Raw genomic sequence first — 23914 nt, 5'->3', positions numbered from 1 at the left:
AAACCCATCTGAAAAAACAGCAGCAAAACCAACCATTCTCACCACTAAAGTCCCCCTCAAACCCAGCTGGAAACTAACCGCCCAAATACCCCAAAATCCAGCTCCAAATTACCCCAAAATTCAGCTTCAAAACACCCAAAGCAGCCATGAAAACAAGCTGAAAATACCACCCAATCACCAGTAAACATCACAAAAAACGCACCTGAAAATTCAACCAAAATCCAGCCCCAAAAGCAGCTCCTAACCCAGCAAAAAACAGTCACAAAATCACTGGTTTTGTAAGGTCGATTGGGTTGCAAGTCGCGATTTTCTGCTCGAGTTTTTCGAGGTTCGAAGGCTCCAGTTGAGAGCTATTCGATCATGGAGTAGCTGTAAATTCACAATCATCAATACAAAGGTTCATTTCTCTTTCTATTTTGGTTTCTCAATAATGTTTTGGGGTTACTCTATGATCGAATTTGAGTTTGAGTGTACTAAGATTGATTGATTCTCCTGTTGAGTATGTTTTAAGATTGATTTATTTTCCTTTTTGGTTGTTCATATGGTTAACCTTATTGATGAATTGTATTAATTTGTTACTTTTCTTATTTAATGTTGAGAAGAAGGTATCGATGGCGGCTTCGGAAGAAGAGGAACAGAATATTTTAGGTCTAAAGACAAATGACTCTGTTTCGGATATCCCTTGGACAAAGATGAAGTCCTCTTCTTCAAAGTCACCACGTGGCTTAATCCTAGCCTTTGATCAAAATTATGATGGATTAAATGAGGACCGTCGGATGAAACAATTTAACAGCTGCACAACTTTGGATTCCACATTCAATTCTCACATGTGCACCGTGTAAATAGGATAGAGAAGAATATTATTCAGTTATTTAGTTATTACATAGCAAATAAGGAGGAGACACCTATATAGATAATTCTCTATTTTTGTTTTCTTTCTTTACACAAATACTTGTATAAATACATCTCTTCTGCAGATAATAAAACACACAGACAATTTCACAGATCTATTCTCATATTTACATTCCTTCACGGTAACATAGCACACATAGCTCGTTTCTGGGATTGATCTTCATTCTCCTTCAATTTTCTGTTCATCAGTCTCACTCACTATGGATGATACAATAGATATCACTCTCCCTCAAACTGCTTCCAGTATTGGAGCTAACTTCGATCCAAATCACCCTTATTTCTTGCATTCATTAGATGCTCTAGGAATGAGCTTGGTGAATGCAGCCTTTGATGGAAGGGGCTTTCAAGGTTGGAGAAGGTCAGTTCTGATTGCACTCTCAACAAAGAATAAATTGGGATTTATTGATGGAACCTGTGCTAATCTTGCCATCACATCCAAGGACTATCAGCCATGGACTAGGTGCAGCGATATGGTGACTTCTTGGTTGTTGAATTCACTCTCCAAGGACAATAGAGATAGTGTAATCTACTCCAAATCTACAAAGGAACTCCCGATCAGTCTAGAACACAAATTTGAAAAATCAAATGTAGCAAAACTGTATCACTTGCGTAAGGAACTATCTTCTTTAGTTCAAGGAACAAATGATATAGCAAGCTACTTTACAAAACTCAAACGCTTATGGGATGAGCTGGATTCTCTAATGTGTGATATAAAATGTGTTTGTGCTTGTGTATGTTGTGGGAAACAAAAGCTGGAAAAATCCTTGGAAGATGAAAGACTTACACAATTTCTCATGGGATTGAATGATGTTTCTGGTCAAGCTAGGGGAAACATTTTAATGTTGAATCATTTGCCTAGCATAGATTATGCTTATTCTCTAGAATTACAGGATGAGAGTCAGAGAGAAGTCTATATGAATCCTCTCATTTCTTCTGATTCCTCATCCTTCATGGTGGGAAGTCAGGGAAGTTATACACTAAGAAATAACCAGCAAATGCAAATGAACACATGACAGAATCAGCAGTTTCAAAAGGGAGGAAACTCCATGCAGTTCCAAAAATCAGGAAATAATGTGCAGAGATTTGCAAATCAATCACAAAGAAACATAGTTTCAAAATCAAAGAAACAAAGGTTCAATCCTAATGTATCTCGCACTCATTGCAAAAAGATAGGACATACAGTTGCAGATTAAGATAGGACATACAGTTGCAGATTGCTACAGTATTATTGGCTTTCCTGAGGATTTTGAATTCACAAATGCCAAAGGACATCAAAATCAGATTAGGAGCAATGGAGTGCTTACAGGAGATCAAGCAGATGATGCAGTCAGCAGTTACAATGAAGTCCTAAATCAACACCTCTCTAAGGATCAATTTTCACAATTGGTTCAGATGATCAAACAAGTGAAAATTTCAGATGGAGGAAACAGTTCAAAAATAAATGCAAGTGCAGTAGCTGGTACTATTAACAAATATACTGGCAAATATTTTTCTGTTTTCAATACCCGTGTTTGGATAATTGATTAAGGGGCTTCAAAACATGTGTTTTGATTCAAATGTTTTTATCTCTTTAGATCTTCTTCCTACACCTTTACACATAAATTTTCCTAATTCATTTAGAGTAACAGTTACACATACAGGGAAAGTCCCCATCTCTCCTAATTTCATTCTAGAAAAGGTCTTTCATGTGCTTAGTTTCAAATATAATCTATTATCAGTTAATAGATTTTCAGTTCAGTTTCAATGTATAGTCTTATTCATTCCTACTCAATGTCTATTGCATGCCCCTTTAATAAAGAGGCCTCAAGTTTTCGGTGATACAAGTGAGGTGATACAAGTGAAGGACTCTACCTGTTGAAGCCTAGTCTTAAGGAGAAAACTGTTTCACCTTCAGTAAATAATGTTTTCAATCAAATTTCAGTTGTCTTTCCATTTTCTGCTAATGTGGATATAGATGTAAATCTTTGGCATGTTAGGTTAGGGCATATGCCTTTTTCATCAATGAAGAATCTTAGTTTTATTTCATTTCCTTCCAATTTTGATTACTTATGTGATATTTGTCCTAAAGCTAGGCAAACTAGTATTCCCTTTTCCTTGAGTTAAATCAAATTCAAAAGAGCATTGGAATTAATTCACGTGGATACATGGGGCCCTTATAAGGAACCTACTTATAATGGTTTTAAGTACTTTTTAACTATTGTGGATGATTTTAGGAGGAGGACTTGGACATTCTTATTAAGCACCAAGAGTAATGCCTTCACAGTCCTAAAGAATCTTTTAACAATGGTTGAAAGACAATTTGCAGTCAAGGTACATAAATTGAGAACAGATAATGTATTTGAATTAGGCAAGGGATCACAACAAGCAGCCTTTCTCAGCTCTCAAAGAATAATACATCAGACTTCTTGTGTATCAACAACTCAGTAGAATGGCATAGTTGAAAGAAAATATAGACACTTATTGGAAATAGCAAGGGCTTTACTTTTCCAATTTAAGGTGCCTATCAGGTATTGAGGAGAGTGTATACTAACTACAACATACCTAATAAACAGGATACCTTCCAAGGTTCTTCAAGGAAAAACACCCTAATCCTTTCTGTTCAATCAATACCCTACTTATGATTCATTAAGGTCATTTGGATGTCTTTGTTGCGTTTCTACCTTGTCTAATAGTAGAAACAAATTTGAGCAAAGAGCAAATAGTTGTGGCTTTCTAGGATATCTTTTAGGTCAAAAAGGGTACAAAGTGTTGGACTTAGATACTAAAAACATTTTTGTGTCTGGAGATGTACATTTTTATGAAAACATATATCCCTCTACTTTAAATTCCATACCTCATTCAGATATTTCCAATCCAGCTCTTATATTTCCTACCCCTTCTCCTATGGACACAGCCACCAGTGACCTTCCACCAAACACATCGTTGATTGATCCTACGCTACCTTCATCACCTAGTACCACCAGAATTCACTCACCTCCATCTTCTCCCTCACCATCACCTCACTCTTCTCATTCTTCTTCCCCCATCACTGCTGGTTTGCCCGCTGCATCCACTCATACACCAGGTATCAGGAAGTCTACTAGAGTTTCAAAATGGCCTTCTCACCTCAAAGATTTTGTTTTCTCTAATGTCTATTTGACTGACCTAACCTCTTCCTGTTTCATCCAGCCCTGCAAATCCAATATTTTTAGCTTTGTTGCACTTTATTCCCATAACAAACAGATAATCCAATCTCTTTCAGAGATTTCAGAACCTACCAGCTTCTCTCAAGCTTCTGCCCATCCAGGATGGATGCAAGCAATGCATTCAGAAATTGAAGCCTTAGAAGCTAATCACACATGGGATGTGGTTCTTTTACCACAAGGGAAGAAGTCCCTACCATGTAAATGGGCCTACAAGGTCAAGCATAATTCAGATGGAATTGTGGAAAGACTCAAAGCACTATTGGTGGTAAGGGGGTGCATTCAAAGGGAAGGCATTGACTGCACGGAGACATTTTCTCCTGTAGCCAAAATGACTACCATTCACTGCTTAATGGCTGTTGTAGTAAAGAATAATTGGCATATCTCTCAAATGGATGTTAGTAATGCATTTTTACATGGTGACTTACAAGAGGAGGTGTTTATGAAGTTTCCAGCAGGTATACTGTCACTTAGTCCCAATCATGTCTGTTTACTTGGGAAGTCACTTTATGGTTTAAAGCAAGCTTCACGATAGTGGTATGCTCGACTTGCTGGTGAATTATGTTTTAAGGGCTATTCTTCATCCTTAAATGATTATTCTTTATTCTTCAAAAGGACAAACAATCTAATTTCTATAGTAGCTGTTTATGTTGACTGACATTCTCATCAGTGGAGATGATATAGAAGAAATAACCTCACTCGAGTCTTTTCTTCACAGTGAATTCAAAGTCAAAGATTTGGATGATCTTTATTATATCTTAGGTATGGAAATACTTCGAGAAAAATAGGGGATTATAGTATGTCAGAGGAAATATACCTTAGATTTGTTGAAGGAGTTTGATGTTTCAGCTTTTTCCTCTGTATCTTCTCCACTCGAACCTTCATCTAAGCTCCACGCTGATGGAGGTCCTTTGCTTCTCGATCCAACCATCTATGGTAATTTTGTAGGGAAATTGAACTACTTAACCCATACACGACCCGATTTATCATTTGTTGTGCTGAAATTGAGTCAATACATGTAACAATCCAGATACTCACATTTCTCTGCAGCTCTTCATGTTCTACGCTATTTGAGTTTGGATCCAGGACAAGGCATTCTCTTAAATTAAGATCCCTCTCTATCTCTTCTAGCTTTTAGTGATGCCGACTGGGCTTCGTGTCTTGACAGTCACCGGTCAGTGAGTGGCTTTTACATCAGTCCTGGTGGATCCCCTATCTCTTAGAAATCAAAGAAACAAATCTTCGTTTCGTTATCATCTGCTGAAGCGGAATATCGATCCATGCACCGAGTAGTAGCAGAATTCACTTGGCTCACTCACCTTCTCTCCGGCATCTCTGCTACTCCATCTTTGCCGGTGCCAATTTTCTCCAATAGTAAGGCGGTGATTTACATAGCCTGAAACCCTGTGTTCCATGAGAGGACAAAATATGTAGAACTGGACTGCCACTTTGTCCGGCAACAATTTCTCTCAAGCTTAATCTCTCTTTCTTATGTTCCCTCATCTTCTCAGCTAGAAGATTTATTCACAAAAACCCTTTTAGGGCCCTTGCACACAGCTGTTCTTGCCAAGTTGGAGTCATTTCAGTACCCTCCAACTTGAGGGGGATGTTGAGAAGAAGATATCAATGGCGGCTTCTCACAAGGAAGAAGAGAGATAATATTTTAGGTCTAAAGATAAATGATTGTGTTTCGGATATCTCTAGGACAAAGATTAAGTCCTCTTCTTCAAAGTCACCACGTGGCTTAATCCTAGCCTTTGATCAAAATTATGATGGATTAGATGAGGACAGTCAGATGAAACAATTTAATAGTTGCACAACTTTGGATTCCACGTTCAATTCTCACATGTACACCGTGTAAATAGGATAGAGAAGAATATTATTCAGCTATTTAGTTATTACATAGCAAATAAGGAGTAGACACTTGTATAGATAATTCTCTATTTTTTGTATTTTTTCTTTACACAAATATTTGTATAATTACATCTCTTCTGCAGATAATAAACACACAGAAAATTTCACAAATCTATTCTCATATTTACATTCCTTCATTTACCATATGAGTTATTTCTTTACTAGTAAATTTGTTTTGTGAGGACAATTATATGAGAAACTAAGTTATAATAGGTTTCTGCAATGAATTAGTGGCTTTCCATTTCACCATGCCTTAGTTTCATTTTGATCTTCTATCTTAGTAACTAATTTGGTTCTGCCCGTGTCTATCTATTCATGCTTTGAATTTTAATCTAGTCTAAAATATTTGTTAGCGGTATAATTACAGGAGATTAGGTTGGGCCATGATTGACGTATGGCTTTAAGTGGATTTCCTCTGGCGTATTTATGGGTTAATTGTTGCCCAATCCCCAAAACAAATCGACACTCACAAGCTAGCTCATATTTCTCCCATAATGAATAATTGCAAATACTTTTCATAACGTAGTAAGGTAATTCACTGTGATGACCCGAAAAGTCATCTTACATTTTAGAACCCAATTCTGCTCTTTTAAGCTTTAAACACCTTATTTTATCCATCCTCAATTTGCGTGCATAGTCCGGACGTGTTTCCGAAATGCTTTATGTTAAAAGTTGATTAAAATAAGAATTTTTCCTAAAAACTTTGTTTGTGTCGACTTCGGTCAATATTTTTAGTAAATGAACTCGGATTCATGTTTTGACAGTCCCGGTGGGTCCGTATCGTGATTTGGGACTTGGGAGTATACCCGGAATCGAATTCGAAGTATGCTCTGAATTGAATTCGGAAGTCCTTAGTCCGAGATATCGGACTTTATTGAAGTTTGAAAGTTAAAGTCTTAATGAAAGGAAAATATTTGACTTTTTGGATATCGAGTCTGTATTTTAGTTACGGAACTTGGTATAGGTTCAATACCATATTTACGACTTGTCTATAAAATTTGGTGAGAAACAAAGTTGGTTTGACGTTATTCGGATGTTCGATTGTGAAAATAGAAGTTCCAAAGTTTTCCTGAAAATTTCATTTGATTTGGTGCTCAATTCGTAGTTCTAGGTGTCGTTTTTGAGATTTGATCATGCGAGCAAGTTCGTATGATATTTTTAGATTTGTGTGCACTTTTGGTTTAGAACCCCGAGGGCTCGGATGAGTTTCAGATAGGCCACTGAGTGAATTTGGACTTAGAGCATTGATGGTTCTACAACTGGTGTCTGATCTCGCATTTGCGAGATCAGTGTTCGCATTTGCGAACATTCCCCAAGCTGACATGCTCGCATTTGCAAAGTGGATCTGGTCCAGCCTTAATTCACATTTGCAATCTAGAGGTCGCATTTGGGGGGAGCCAATGATCGCATTTGCGGTCAAGTCTTCGTATTTGCGAAGGGGAGATAGGTCAGGCAGTGGTCGCAATTGCGATCAAATTGTCACAATTGCGGATTGGTCAGTGTTCAAATTTGTGAACTTTTTATCGTAAATGCGATGAATGCAGAGTTGTGGGAGTCTTCGCAAATGCGATGGATTTATCGCATTTGCAGGCTTCGCATCTGTGAAGCCCAGGTCGCAAATGCAACATCTGTAGTTGAACAAAATAAGACTTAGACGGGATTGTTGGTTCATTCTTCAAATTTTCAAAATCTAACACCTTAGAGGTGATTTTTCAAGACTCCTTCTTCCCCAAATCATTGGTAATTGATTTTAACCTATTTCCTTTCAATTTTTCACTACTTTTTCGAAGATTTCATTTCTCATGGTGGAATTGGGGGGTTTTGGATAGAAATTAGAGATTTGGTAAATTGAGGATTTAAACTTCAAATTGAGGTCGGATTACAAAAAAAAATACATAATCGGGCTCAGGGGTGAATGGGTAATCGGGTTTTTGTCCAAATTTCGGGTTTGGACCAAGCGAGCTCGGGTGTTGACTTTTGTTAACTTTTTCAATAATGACCTAAATTGAATTCTTTGTAATCGTGGGTAGTTCCTAAGGCTTAATTTGAATTGTTTGGTTGGTAAATTGCTAGATTTTATTAGTTCAGAGGCTTGTTTGAAGGGCAAAGCGGTGGTTGAGCTTTGAGTTTGGTCTTTGGAGCGAGGTAAGTATCGTAGTTAACCTTAACTTGAGAGATTAAGACTTATTTGTCTATTTGTTACGTGTTTAGATGTTGAGTGCAATGTATAGGTGAGGTGACGAGTACATATGCGTTATTGTCGGGTAAAGCATGCGTGTGAGACTTGGCTTATTGTAATTATTCCTTTCCTTTGATCATGTTATCAATGTTAGACTAGTATAATCAAGTTGATCGTTTTTATCATGTTTACGAATCTTTTGGTGATAATTAAGTATTAATTTCAAAGTTGAGGTTGGTATTGTTGAACCAAATGTCGAAGTAAGACTTGTTCTTCTTATTTCTATCTCCCTGTTGTCTTTTGTTCATTTCTTTATGGTAAGAGAGAGTGTTAATGCACAAAGGTGATGTCGTGCCATGTTATGAGAGAGTAAAAGTACGAAGGGTGATGTCGTGCCATATTGTGAGTGTTAATGCACGAAGGGTGATGCCGTTCCATGTTATGAGAGTTAATGCATGAAAGGTGATGTTGTGCCTTTTCTATTGATATTATGGTGAGGTTGAGAGTAAAAGTACGAAGGGTGATGCCGTGCACTTTCCTTTACTGTGTTTACTTGTTCTTATTTGTTCAAGATATATGAGCTGTTGAAGTTATCATTATTGCTATGATTCTCTATCTTGTATTCCTCTCAGCATGCCCCCTCCCGATATTACTTGTCTAGCTTCTATTTGTTGTTATCTTGTACATATACTGTTAAAGTGCACATGTTTATTATGTGGGTGTCTTGTCATAGCCTCGTCACTACTTCGTCGAGGTTAGGCTCGACACTTACCAGTACATGAGATCGGTTGTACTGATACTATACATTGCACTTCTGTGCAGATTTTGGTACTGGCCCGAGCTAATCGTGAGGTTAGCCACTGGATTGATTGACCGGAGACCCAAGGTAGATCTACTGGTGTCCGCAGACCCTGGAGTCTCTCCCTAGTCTTAGTGTTTTACTAATTCTTTTCCTTCTGAACAATGTATTTCCTTTCAAACTCTGTTTGTAGTTAATCGTAGTAGCTCGTTAGTTTGTGGGCTCCGGGGGGTAGTATTGGTTGTCCTGGACCTGGAATATAGGCTCACTAGGAGATTTGTGGAATGTAGCTGGGGGAGGTGCCACGAAGACAGGAGTTACTGGTGGAGGAGGGTATGGAACTGGTTTAGGAGGTGGAGACTGCGGTGTATGAGAGGTGGTGCCTCGGTAGTGCTGGTAGATGGGGAAACTCGGGGATAGTTCAGTGGCAGGATTATCCTGAGTTTGGGCTAGTGATGGGGTGAAGGCAGGGTTAGCTGGGTAAGATGGGGGTGATTGCCCTGTAGACCAGGCCCGATACATCTCGGCCATTTGTTGCTTAAGTTTAAGCATCTCTTCTTTCATTTTACCGACGTCCATCTCCTCTATCTCAATACCTGTGTCGACATCCGGGATAGACATGCTTTCGGCTATCGGTCCTTTTGATCTGGTGTGATAATGATAATATGCCAGTATACTCTTAGAAAAACTACTGCTTGAATTCTGGAAATGAGCAAACTTGTTAGTTTCGAGAGTTTAACACATATATAATTACACGTTGAGATGCAATGTTCCTAGACAAATAACCCTTTTCTATCATGCATTTACTCGGTTGCTTGTGTCATCCCAGCTTTTCTTAATCTCTCTTCTTATTGTCACTCACTCTTTATTTTATTCCTTCTTTTGATTGTGGTCGAATCTTATAGAGATTGCCTATGTATCATGTCCCCACATGAATCAGACCGTGCGTAGTTCCGGCGTAAAACAATTGTCAACACTTTTATTTATTCTTGAAATAATACAAAGATAGAACAGACATTACATTTGGAAAACATTATAAGAAAATGATTTTAAAAAAACTCGACACAAACCCAAATCAAACAAAAGACATAACTCTTAACAGTTGTGAATATACTCCATTCCCCACTTTTGTTTTCAATCATTGGATCATCTGCTCATGGTGGGGCTTGACCCGGATGACCTCCCAGCGTACGATACATTCTTTCTAACTCCATTGCCAGATGACGGGAAAAAATAGGTGCATGCTCTATAAACCTTTCATAATCCATCCCTTGGCAGTTTACATAACTTTGAGAGGTGTAAACCGCTAAATCATGGATTTGGGCCCTGAAATCTTGGAGACGTTGGTCTTGGTTTTGCAGTTGCTGTTGGCGAGTGGTGGCTATATCTCTTATACGGTCTTCGCGATCTAGAGCTGACTCTAATTGAGCTCGGAGTCTGGCCTGATCGAGTCTTGCCTGTGCTCTTTCTCTGTCGATGTCCTCGTGCTGATGTTCCCTATTGTACCTTCTCGCCTCTTCCAATTGTGCATGGAGTTGAGCTTCTGAATGTATCCAACGGTCTTTCTCTTTCTTGAATTGTGCCCTGTCTTCTTCGGATTACATTTCTTGGCGTTCCTTTTTCGACTTGGCCTCCTCGTTTAATTGTATGATTCTTTCTTTAGCTTTGCCTAACGCCTTTTCGGTTTTTGCCAAAATGGAGTCATAATCTTGCATTTTTTCTAAACGATTGGCGATGGTTTTTTGATCTTTCCAACTTCTCATTGGTGTTTTAGAAGCTTTCTTCATTTTTTGAAATTGAGCGTGAAGATTTTTATTTTCACAAGCCAGACTCTTCTTTTCACCTTCTGCTTCTTGTGCTTGTAAGTCTTTCTCCAAATTGAGGTTCCTCAGATTTTCTTTTAAGGCATGAATAGTTGCTTTGTATCCTTTTTCCTTTTCTCCCCAAATCAATCGTTCTTGGATTTTATCGTTAAAGGTTTGAACATGGGGCCTTTTTGTAGGCCTTCTCAGATCGGGTTCTGGTGCATCATCTACGCGGGATCGTTTCTCAAACCACCTTGCATATCCTGGATTTATCTCGCCCTCTGTAGTGTCTGGAACTTGAGTATCATCTTTCAAGTATCGACATCCATTCCACATATGCTGAATTAAAGCCTCGGGAAGAGTGGCTTCAGGGTGTAACTCGATTACTTGCATACTCAAATCCTCATCATCAGGCACCACTTGGTATCTCCCTAGTTGTCTTAGAACTCTCTGTGGCGCATATGGTTGGACGCTTCTCAATCCCAATAGCAGCAAATAACTATTCAAGGTTGACATGTGTATCACTTCTCTTACCGGGAGCCATCCCAAAGTCCACTCAATTTGACTTGCCGTTAAGGATCTTAGATGAGATACCCAGGCTTCCACCCCTTCTGGAGACTTATAATCTTTTATTCTTTCATCATAACTCTCGATGAAATTATCATTGCTTGGACCATACTGCATGAACTTGGGGTGATGTTGGAGATGTTCAATCATCCACATTTGCAACAAAATTTTGCACCCTTCGAAGACTTTTGCCCCTGATTTACATAAAGTCAACGCCCGATAAATGTCTAAGAGAATGATCGGGGCAAGGGTGTGATTTTCCTTAGTAGTGAGGACCTGTACGACTTTTGCTGTGCGAATATCAATTGTTCGTTCTTTGTTTGGGAAGACCATGATTCCCAGAAAAGCCACCATGAAAGCAAAGTGACGGTGAATCTGCCAGGTGTCTTTGTTCTGTTTGTTAGTAAGGCCCTTTTCATGAATTTCAAATCCGTCCAGCTTTTCGAACCTTGAATATAGGAAGTTGAAAGAACAACACCCGTTGACAACATTGCTTTTTCTGATTTGATTACTGATGTTCAGAAGACCAAAGAATCGATGCACTGAGGGAGCCTTTAGGAATATCAGATTTTGATTTCTTAAATCTCCGTCAAAACCAGCATATCCAGCTATCTCTTCTAATGTAAGAGTAAGCTCGAAATCAGAGAAACGAAAGACATTGTGAACAGGGTCCCAAAAAGTTACTAACGCCGCAATCAAATCATCACGTGGTTTAACTTTCATAATATCTGTGAGAGTTCCCAAATGCTTAACGACCCATTTCTGACCATTTTCTCCTAACTCATGCCACCATATCTGAAGCCGAAATAGAAACTCATCTACATTTGCGAATGGTGGGTTTTGGGTGATGCTCATTTTGTATCTGCGATTAATTTTAACAAAATCAAGACTCCTTTTGAAAACAGATACTCGTAAAAGAAAATCATTTTTTTTATTTATTTAACAATTCTTCTTCTTTTTTTTTTCAAAATGTAAAAACTATTTTGGGAATTTTCTGAAATAGCCCATTTTATTTCTCGGCTCTCACAATGATTTTTTTTTCAATTAAGCTGGTCAACATGCAAATTCGAGGCAAATGAATGCATAAGTAGCAAGTAGGATGCATCAAGATGGTCTTTTCATTTCGGGTTCACCTGTCCTAGACAGACCCAACCCCTATGTTGAGTCTCCAAGGTCAAATGTACATGATGCAAATAGACGTTCCTACTAGGGATCCGGTACGAGGCTGAGTTATTCTAAGTGAAAAACCTGAGGCAGATTGTTCTAGACCTGGCTTACCCAAACGGACAACTTGAGCCGAAATGGGGGAAATGTACCGGGAGCACGAAAGTCTACCCGGCCTAGTTACTTGTCCCAACTTCGTCTTATTTGGTATGACTTCTAACAGAAAGGTGGGCTACGCGCACGTGTGCACCATAAATTCAGAGGACTCAGAAAGAAGAAGGGTTTCGTAGCAGGTTTATATACACAATTCAGATAATATTAAAGCGGTAAAAAGCAACGTTTAGCACATTAAGCATAAACATGTAAAAATCAGATAATAAATAAAGCCAACTATAACAGTTATTTTAAGCTCGAATTTCTAACCCTGAACCAGTGGTTCTGGGTTACTTTGTCCCCAGCGGAGTCGCCAGAGCTGTCACACCTCCTTTTTCCGCCTCGCGAGGGGTGAATGCGTTTTTTCAATTAAAGGACAATCGAAACGAGATTTGTTTATTTATTTCAGAGTCGCCACTTGGGAGATTTAGGGTGTCCCAAGTCACCAATTTTAATCCTGAGTCGAGGAAAAGAATGACTCCATATTACAGTCTGCGTTCCAGAAATCCGGATAAAGAATTCTGTTAACCCGGGAGAAGGTGTTAGGCATTCCCGAGTTCCGTGGTTCTAGCACGGTCGCTCAACTGTTATATTCGGCTTGATTATCTGATTTTATACAAATACATTTTTTTTGTTGCATGATTTGGTTACTGCTTTTGTTTGGATTGTTTACAATTATAGACCTTTCTTGAAACGAATCACGCGTACGTATATTCGTATTACATATTTTTTATAAATGTAAAGAATCGTATTACGCATACGTGTACACAATATGATTGATAATATTTTTTATATTTTTATTATATAAAAAAAAATTATGGCCGAAATTGTGCTTAAAATAAAATTACGAACATTCGTCACTCTTGTATGATTAAATAGTGAACTGCACATCTCGGGTTATATGAAATTAATTTAATATCCTCCGAAGAACCCCCTTTTATTAAAAAATTTGCTCGAAGTTGCGCGAACGCATAATCCGAATTACTTTTAGAAATATAATTAGGTCACGCGAACGTATCCCTAATTACACAAAATATTCTTGATGGTAATATAAAATTTCTACAAATGTTTATTATATCCATCTATTTTTAAATATGAAAGTCATGGGAAATCACCGATTGGGACGCCTCCAAATTTCTTGAAAAGAAATCAAAATTTATTAGGTGTTGACCACAGGTTATATTTTAAACGTATGAATTATATACCTCAAAACTATTTAAATTTAAAGAATTAATGATATGAAAAATAAATAACGTGCAACTAAATTTACCATTTTTATCGTGAATACAGTATCCGTATTTTGTTTATGTATTTTAGTACTTGATAATTATATGCACAATTTATTTGTTATTTTCCTAGGCTTAAGACTAAGTGTATATGTTTGAAAAAAAAAGCGAATTATGTGCAAAACTAGGAAAGAATTAATTGATAAGCAAACTAATAGTTTTCGAAGAATTTTCATTGTTCTATTCAGAGCAAACTCTAGTTTGTATATCTTTGACTTAAATGTTGCATTTTAGTATTTATAAATCCGACCTTCTTCTACACAACTAGTTTTTAGTCCAAAGGTCAAATTATTTGATTAATTTGCTTACGATGATTGAATTTGGGATAGGTAAAATTAAACCAATTTTTTTTTCGGCTTATGCAAGCTATTTACAAATACTAAATCTACACTTTGTAAAATTATTGACATTATTTTATATACTATTTTTAAGAAATGAGTTAATCGCATTCCTAAAATAAATGAGCCATTTGTTATTAAGAAACAGAACTAATCTACAAATTGATTTAATAAAATGACATTACATGTAACGTAATTATACATCTGAACCATCCATAATATTCCAATATCTTAAACGTAACGGATTATATCAATTCACCTCTCACCTATAGTTATACACATAACCGTTATTATGCCATATACGAACAAGAAACAACTTACATCATCTAGCTTTAAACAAAAATCGGATGCTTGACGAGATATACTAGTAATGTGGTTCCTTGATATTTCCATACTATCCTATACTTAGCCAACAAGATTACAAAATTTAATTAATGGTCAGCTTTCTGCCGTGTTGCCTATCTTGACAATTCGAAAATAAATGTTACCACTAAACTTCAGAATAAATAAGATTAAAGCAGAGTTTATACTACTCCAAAAGGCCAGTTGGCTAATAGCTCCCATGTCAAGTATAATACTACATTAGCTAACCAAAAAAAAACTGAAACTTAATTAATAGATTTAAATGAGTAGAGGACATAATTGCAATTCCAAACTTCATTTATTTGCAATATTGAAGCTTTTCATGACATGAGTCTACAGATATATACCTGAAAATGAGGGTAAAAAAGGTAATATTTCAGCAACAGCAGCAACAGAAACCCAACAGCAGAAAAATGCTAATCAATTCAGCAGATTTGAACAAACCAGCAAGACCCGTGAAAACCAGACGAACAGTAGCAGAAATCTTAGGAAATTTCAGACTCAAACCAAACAATATCACCAAACAAACCCAGACAGATGCAAGGAAACAGTATTTCTGATTTTTAAAACTTAGGAAAGGCAAACTGAAACTCTCAATCTCCCAAAATCAGCCTTAACACTAACTTCTAATGTAAAATTCTGTTTTTACTTTTCTGATTTTCTCCCTTTCTTTTTCTCTATGTGTATATTCTGTCTCTCTTCTCTGTCTCCCTTCTCTTTTTTTTTGTATCCCCCCTGAAATCAGTCCCAACACCCCCATCTTATACAACTTATTTCCCTTTCCTTCAGCCTAATGCCCGGACCCCCTTTTTCTTTTCAAATCAGTTTTTTCCATTCAATCTGCCACTATAACTGCTTTTTCTAATTAATCAGCCACTAAGGACAACTTTTACCTTAATTTTAGCCCCCCCATCTTCTTTTGTTCCCCAGTATTCTTTAAACAAACACATTATTGAACCCTACCATTAGTTGTCTATTATCTTTACACAAACCCACTTAGAAATGTCTCAAATCAGTCCACTAACAAGTTTGAATATTCAGCAGCCCTTAAACAAGTATTCATGTAGTTTATTTTCCCCAAACTAACCCTTAACTACTTCTGAAAAATCTCAAAATACTGCCCCTAATACAAAATCAGAATCCAATACAAAATAGATTTTATAATCTGTTCAAACTTAATTATCAACACTAGTTTCTGATTGAACAGCTATAACCAAATCCTAAGGTTTTAATGCAGAAAAACATTAGATTTCCAATTCAGAACAATATTTACAGAATTTTAACTAATCGGGTAATTAACAATCAGAACCAAACAGAATATTGAATGATTCAGTCTATACAAACAGACTAATCAATGAAGTTTAATCAAATGATTGCATATTATAGTTGACATTGATCAACAAACAATGAAAACAAGCAATTCAAATAATTTCAGGATTATTGCCAGAATCAAGGATTTAACGAAAACTAATTGATCGACACCACTTATTAATCGACTGCACATTACAATTGACACTTAAACAAATTAGTAACAAAGCAACTATCAAACAGTGTTATTGACGAATTTATAGACTAACAGGGAATTAAGTAAGCGACGCAATTTAGGACTCGATTTCACCATTTATAACACATACAGTTAAGACGACTATAAATAACAAACAAAATTGGACCAAATAAAAGGTCCTTTGAAAATAAATAGAGTCAGTGTGACTTAACAACAACCAAAATCAACATAGTAAATAAACAGATATGTAAATAATGAAAACAAACACGAAGGAAAGAATAAAAATACCTCATAATAACAGAATCAATACGGACCTATTCTTTGAAACTCTGATTCGGACATTTTGAAATCAAACAGACCTTAGTCGAAGTATTCTCAACTGAAAATACTTCGATTAAGGTCGATTAGACCCCAACTTTCTATTCAATTTGGGCAGAATCCAAAATTTGGGATTTTAGGGTTCTTGAAGGTCTGATTTAGGGCTCAACCGTTTCTGGTCAGATTCGAACCAAACCAAGTTTGGTTTGGTTACGAGTAAGGTTAGGAGAGTGCCTGGTGTGGGTTTGGGGTGCATTGGGGTAGATTTAAGTTATGCTCGAATCTTCGATTGAAGATTCGAGACGATGTAGGGTGATTCGAGGTGAACAACTAACAGATCTGTAATGAGAGCGGTTAGGGGGTGCTATGGTGTTAATTAGGGACTGGTTGGTTTGGATCTGAGTTTGGCTCGAATCTTCAAATGAAGATTCGAGAAACTCCAGGAAGATTCGAGCTTAGTGGTTACCAGATTTGGATAGAAGATGGTCAGGTGGTCTTAGGGTGTTGGTTTGGTGACCGGCAGCGTAGTTGCCGTCGGGTTTCAGGCGAGGGGAAGCTAGGGCGGCTAGGGTTTGGGGGCATCGTCTTAGGGACGATGATGAACAGGAGATGGAGGGGGGGTGTTTGGTTAGGGGGCTGGGGTATGAATTTAACTTATATAGGGGAGGGGTGGTCTGATCTCGTCCGTTGGATCAGGTAAGATCTACGGTCGGGATCAATTCTTTTAACTAAACGGTGCCGTTTTGGTTTTAGTGGGGATTGGGTCGGTCTTAGATGTAGGTGGGTCGGGTATAGAGGACTAACCTGGAACCATCAGATCAAAAATCAATGAACGGCCCCGATTAAATTCAATCATACGACGTCGTTTGGTTTAATTAAAGATCTGAACTGGACCGTTGGGTGTATCTCAACCGTTGGATGAATTGAATCCGACGGCCCTTGATGAAGGGTGATGAAACGTCGTCGTTTTGATTTGTTTGAATTGGACCGGACATGGGGCTGTTGGGATTGGGCTGTGAAGGGGATTAATTGATTTGGGCCTGGATTTTAATCCAGGTCCAATCTTTTACTAGTATGTTTTCTTTATTTTATTTTTTAATTAATTCATTTTCTAATTTAAAAATTATAAAACCATTTTAACTTCACAAAAATATATTAATTACTCTATAACAATTATTTAACACATAGGCAAAAACATCAATTACATAGTGAAACATTTAAAATAGAACCAATGCGTATTTTTTGCGATTTTATTTAAATTATCTCTTAAATGCATCCTATATGCATGCAATATGTATTTTACTTTATTTTTTGATTTATTTTGACAAAAATAAACATTTACGGACATAACACAAACATTTAACACCACGCCAAATTCAAAAATTACACAGTAAAAGAAATTTATTTTATTTTTTGATTTATTTTGGAGTAGTTTTTCGTAAGGCAAAAATTACGTGCTCACAGCTGCCCCTCTTTGTGCGGAAACTTGAAGAGTTTTCGTACAAAGATAAAGTGAGCGGACACGAGCGATTTTTGCCCGTTCGAATACTCCGTGGGAAGCATTTTTTGAAAGATTTGACCGAACCTCTGCTTCAAAGGTTTCCTACATATCCTTGGCTATAAAGGAATCAGGTCAATGTAGTTCGGGAAGTTTTGGTAGCTGGGACTACCATGGACTGTGATGTTACTGCTGTTGCGTGCTGCGTTTACTGCTTGTTGACCTCCTTATTACACCCTGTGTAAAGAAAAACAAAAGCTAGACTAGACCATGGTATATGAATTACAAAATCTTATCTAGATCATGCCCTTTGTGTCTCTTGTTGCTTTGATGTCTTGGTGACCCCTTTGGTCTCTTTTGCTTCCGATTTGTCTCGTATTCTCTTCAGACTACTGGTCTTGACCTGCTTGTTTCCTTTTTGTATTGTTTTTTCATCGAGTCTTGTACTTCCTTCCTCTGCTTGAGATTCTTTGTTGTTTCCTGCTGGGGATTCCGATCGGATTCTTTTGCTTTATTGATTCTAAGTGTATTCCTCCATTTTATGGGTGGGTTCCTGACTTCAACCAATAATGTAAAAAATAAATCGCCATTTTGTTCTTCTTCAGGGGGGGCTCTTGACTTTGAAATTTGAATTATATTCCCTTGTTCTCCAGGTGGACGCCTGTTTGCTGATATTTCAACTGTTCTTCCTTGTTCTCCAGGTGGACGCCTGCTTGCTATTTCAACTGTTCTTCCTTGTTCTCCAGGTGGACGCCTGCTTGCTATTTCAACTGTTCTTCCTTGTTCTCCAGGTGGACACCGGCTTGCTATTTCAACTGTTCTTCCTTGTTCTCCAGGTGGACGCCTGCTTGCTATTTCAACTGTTCTTCCTTGTTCTCCATGTGGACGCCTGCTTGCTATTTCAACTATTCTTCCTTGTTCTCCAGGTGGACGCCTGCTTGCTATTTCAACTGTTCTTCCTTGTTCTCCAGGTGGACGCCGACTTGCTATTTCAACTGTTCTTCCTTGTTCTCCAGGTGGACGTCTGCTTGCTATTTCAACTGTTCTTCCTTGTTCTCCATGTGGACGCCTGCTTGCTATTTCAACTGTTCTTCCTTGTTCTCCAGGTGGACGCCTGCTTGCTATTTCAACTGTTCTTCCTTGTTCTCCAGGTGGAAGCCTGCTTGCTATTTCAACTGTTCTTCCTTGTTCTTCAGGTGGACGCCTGCTTGCTATTTCAACTGTTCTTCCTTGTTCACCAGGTGGACGCCTGCTTTCTATTTCAAATGTTCTTCCTTGTTCTCCAGGTGGACGCCTGCTTGCTATTTCAAATGTTCTTCCTTGTTCTCCAGGTGGACGCCTGCTTGCTGATACTTCACACCGGGTGTTTTCCTGAAACAAATATTGTTTTTGCCCCTGTTTCAAATCAAGGAAAATCTTGTTAGTTTAAGGCATGGTGGTTAGTTGTGGCATTCTCGCTGGGGGTGAGGTTTCTCTTTGTCCTATTTTACTGCCTGGAAGCGGTTAAAAAGACTGTTTTGTCCTCATAATTGATCCTTAACCGTAGGATCCCCAACTGTTGTTTTCACTTCAAAACCTTTCAATCGTAATCATATATCTCTCCTGACATTACTGAACCATTTTTCTGATTCAACTTTTCTACACCCATATCTTATTTTCATCCTATTACTTCCCGCCTATCATGGCCGTATTTTGCATTATGCAATCTTGAATCTTGGTAGTATACCTTGACATTCCTTTTTATTTGCTTGGAACGAAACTTACCTCAAAAACTTTAGAAGAGTAAGATTATTAGTGACGAAACATGACGATTTCGACAATTAAGAATGAAAAGAAAAATCCAAATTTGGATGATTGTTGGAGATAGGAATAAGGAACTTATCTGATTAGAGTTACTGGCACCAATGATCAGGGTATGCATTGTGGATTAATCAGCCCAGTCTATTTAACCAATCTCCTTTTCAATCTTTCCAAAATTTCCATAACCCAATTTTACTTTTTGCCAACTTACGGACCTTGTTTGACTTGCAATGTCTTAAAGAGTTTTCACCGACAAACCTCCCTCGTTTGTTTATTTCTTAATTCCTTTTCGCCTTATGGTGCTTTCGAAGGTTTTCACCAATAAGACTCTCTCATTTTACTTTCTCTCAGCTTCCGTCGTCTCATGGTGCCCGTGCGGGTTTTCACCTATAAGACTCTCTCATTTTCATCGTTTTTTCTTGTTTGGACCAGAGTGTTATGAATTACCTCCATTTGCTTGACTCAGCATTTTTCTAAGATTGATCGAAAGGTCTTTTGGTATGTGGTTGGAATGAAAGGGTATCAAAAGTTAAACAATTTTGATATGGGTTTAAAATTACAACTCTTGGAATCATTTTTCTTATTGCCAATACAATTCCTGCCCCAGTTTCTTGATTGGGGGTCTCTTAATGTTTCATTTTATGCACATTATGCATATAACCCTATGACCGAGTCGTGAGGTGCCTACGTATCCTCTTTGAGGAATCAGGTCAAACGTAGTTCACTTCTATAATTTTCCTCTTTTTATTATTATTATTATTATTATTATTTTTATTATTATTTTTTTTATTATTGATTCCAAAAGAGGGTAGGAAAGAAACAAAATATGGCTCAAAAGGGGGAACAAAGGGTACAGTGTTTGGATAGCAGAATAAATTGCCTTCGTCATTCCAATCTTCGAAATAATGCCAAATACAAACATTCAATAACTATACCAAAGAAAAATCATGCATAATATCTCTTTACTGCATCAGAGTTGATAGCCATGTCTATGCATTTTCCTTCACTATCTGTTAAACATAATGCACCATTGGACAATACTCTGGTCACAATGAACGGTCGTTGCCAATTCGGGGCAAACTTGCCCTTTGCTTCAACCTGATGTGGAAGAATACGTTTCAACACCTGTTGACCCACTTCAAACTTTCGGGGGCGCACCTTTTTGTTGTATGCTCTTGCTATTCTTCTTTGATACAATTGGCCATGACATACTGCTGCTAATCGTTTTTCATCAATCAAGTTTAACTGCTCCAAATGGGTTTTGACCCATTCATCATCGTCAATCTTAGCTTCGGCGACGATCCGAAGAGAAGGAATTTCAACTTCTGCAGGAATTACCGCCTCAGTGCCATATACCAATAAATAAGGAGTTGCTCCTACCGAAGTGCGAACAGTAGTGCGATATCCCAACAACGCAAATGGTAATTTTTCGTGCCATTGTCTTGAACCTTCTACCATTTTTCGAAGTATCTTCTTTATGTTTTTGTTGGCTGCCTCGACTGCTCCATTCGCCTTGGGCCGATATGGGGTAGAATTGCGATGTATAATCTTAAACTGTTGACATACTTCTCTCATTAAGTTACTGTTAAGATTAGCACCGTTATCTGTGATGATCACCTTTGGGATTCCGAATCGACATATGATATTTGAGTGAACAAAATCGACCACAACTTTCTTGGTCACCGATTTGAATGTTTTGGCCTCAACCCATTTGGTGAAATAATCAATTGCTACCAGAATGAACCTGTGCCCATTGGATGATGCCGGCTCAATTGGTCCAATAATATCTATGCCCCAAGCGACAAAGGGCCATGGTGCCGACCTTGTGTGCAACTCGGATGGTGGAGAATGAATCAAATCTCCATGTATCTGGCATTGATGACATTTGCGCACAAAACTGATACAATCTCGCTCCATGGTAAGCCAATAGTAACCAGCTCGGAGAATTTTCTTTGCCAACACATATCCGCTCATATGGGGTCCGCAAACTCCCGAATGTACTTCAGACATGACAGTCGTAGCTTGTCTAGCATCTATGCATCTTAATAATCCAAGGTCTGGTGTTCTTTTATACAAAACTCCTCCACTTAAGAAGAATCCATTTGCCAACCGCCTAATGGTTCTCTTTTGATCCCCTGTGGCTTGTGCTGGATATATCCCCATTCTGATATACTCCTTGATGTCGTGGAACCATGGTTCACCATCAAATTCTTCTTCAACCATGTTGCAGTAAGCGTGCTGATCGTGGACTTGAATATGCAATGGATCCACATAAGCTTTGTCCGGATGGTGCAACATTGATGCTAGGGTAGCCAATGCATCGGCAACCTCATTATGGATTCTTGGAATATGCCTGAACTCCACTGATCGAAACCGTTGACAAAGATCATGTAGACATTGTCGGTAGGGTATGAGCTTCAGGTCTCGTGTTTCCCATTCTCCTTGAATTTGATGTACCAGAAGATCCGAATCTCCTAAAACCAAGATTTCCTGGATACCCATGTCTGCAGCTAGACTTAACCCCAAAATACAAGCTTCATACTCAGCCATATTATTGGTGCAATAAAACCGAAGTTGAGCCGTAACAGGATAGTGATGCCCGGTTTCAGAAATAATCACAGCTCCTATCCCGACTCCTTTCATGTTAGCAGCCCCATCAAAGAAAAGTTTCCAGCCAAGTTTTTCAATTTGCTCCATCTCACCGATTTGCATTATTTCTTCATCGGGAAAATAAGTTCTCAATGGCTCGTACTCCTCGTTGACCGGGTTTTCGGCTAAATGATCGGCCAATGCTTGGGCTTTTATTGCAGTCCGAGTCACATAGATGATATCAAATTCTGTGAGCAATATCTGCCACTTTTCAAGTCTTCCTGTTGGCATAGGCTTTTGAAAAATATATTTCAACGGATCCAGACGCGAAATGAGGTAAGTAGTGTAGGATGACAAATAGTGTTTCAATTTCTGAGCTACCCAAGTTAGGGCGCAACATGTCCTTTCCAGATGAGTATACTTAACCTCATAAGCTGTGAACTTCTTGCTAAGGTAGTAGATGGCCTGTTCCTTTCTGCCGGTGATGTCGTGTTTCCCCAGTACACAACCAAATGAGTTTTCCAAGACTGTCAAGTAAAGAATCAAAGGTCTTCCTGGTTCTGGTGGAACCAACACGGGTGGGTTTGACAAGTATCCTTTTATCTTATCAAACGCTTCTTGACACTCATCAGTCCATTTGACTGCAACATCCTTCTTCAACAATTTGAAAATAGGCTCACAGGTTGTCGTGAGCTGAGCAATAAACCTGCTGATGTAATTTAACCTCCCTAACAAACTCATTACTTCAGTCTTGTTCTTTGGAGGTGGTAATTCTTGGATGACTTTGATCTTTGATGGGTCTAGCTCGATGCCTCGCCGACTGACTATAAATCCCAACAGCTTTCCAGATGGAACACCAAATGCGCACTTGGCAGGGTTAAGCTTGAGATTGTACCTGCGAAGTCTCAGGAAAAATTTCCTCAAATCCCCAACGTGGTCGGCCTGATACTTTGATTTTATGATCACATCGTCCACGTATACCTCAATTTCCTTATGTATCATATCATGAAACACCGTAGTCATTGCTCTCATGTAAGTTGCCCCGGCGTTCTTCAAACCAAATGGAATTACCCGGTAGCAATAAGTTCCCCATGGGGTGATGAATGTCGTCTTTTCTGCATCTTCTTCATCCATCAGAATTTGATGATACCCGACATAACAATCCACAAAAGATCCTATCTCATGCTTGGCACAATTATCGATCAAAATATGGATATTGGGTAATGGGAAGTTATCCTTCGGACTTGCTTTGTTGAGATTGTGGTAATCGACGCATACTCTAATCTTGCTATCTTTCTTTGGCACAGGAACGATATTAGCCAACCAAACAGGATATCGAGTGACCGGAATGACCTTTGCATCCAACTGTTTGGTGATTTCTTCTTTAATTTTCACACTCATATCAGTCTTGAACTTCCTCAGCTTTTGCTTGACAGGAGGCACCATTGGATCAGTGGGCAATTTGTGAACCACTAAATCAATGCTCAAGCCTGGCATGTCGTCATATGACCATGCAAAAACATCTTTGAATTCGATGAGTGTT

At 38.2% G+C, this 23914-nt stretch overlaps 1 protein-coding gene across 1 annotated transcript; it reads left to right on the top strand.

Moving 5' to 3' along the window:
- Nucleotides 1–1112: 1112 nt before the first annotated feature.
- On the top strand, nucleotides 1113–3634 carry LOC138872466 (uncharacterized). The gene is made up of 2 exons (XM_070150508.1): nucleotides 1113–2371; nucleotides 3126–3634. The coding sequence occupies exon 1, from the start codon at nucleotides 1113–1115 to the stop codon at nucleotides 1923–1925; it is 813 nt and encodes a 270-aa protein (XP_070006609.1). The 3' UTR covers nucleotides 1926–2371; nucleotides 3126–3634.
- The last annotated feature ends 20280 nt before the right edge of the window (nucleotides 3635–23914 follow it).

This window comes from Nicotiana sylvestris, chromosome 7, assembly GCF_000393655.2.
Source record: "Nicotiana sylvestris chromosome 7, ASM39365v2, whole genome shotgun sequence".
Lineage (NCBI taxonomy): Eukaryota > Viridiplantae > Streptophyta > Magnoliopsida > Solanales > Solanaceae > Nicotiana > Nicotiana sylvestris.
This window is presented reverse-complemented; position numbering and strand designations above follow the sequence as displayed.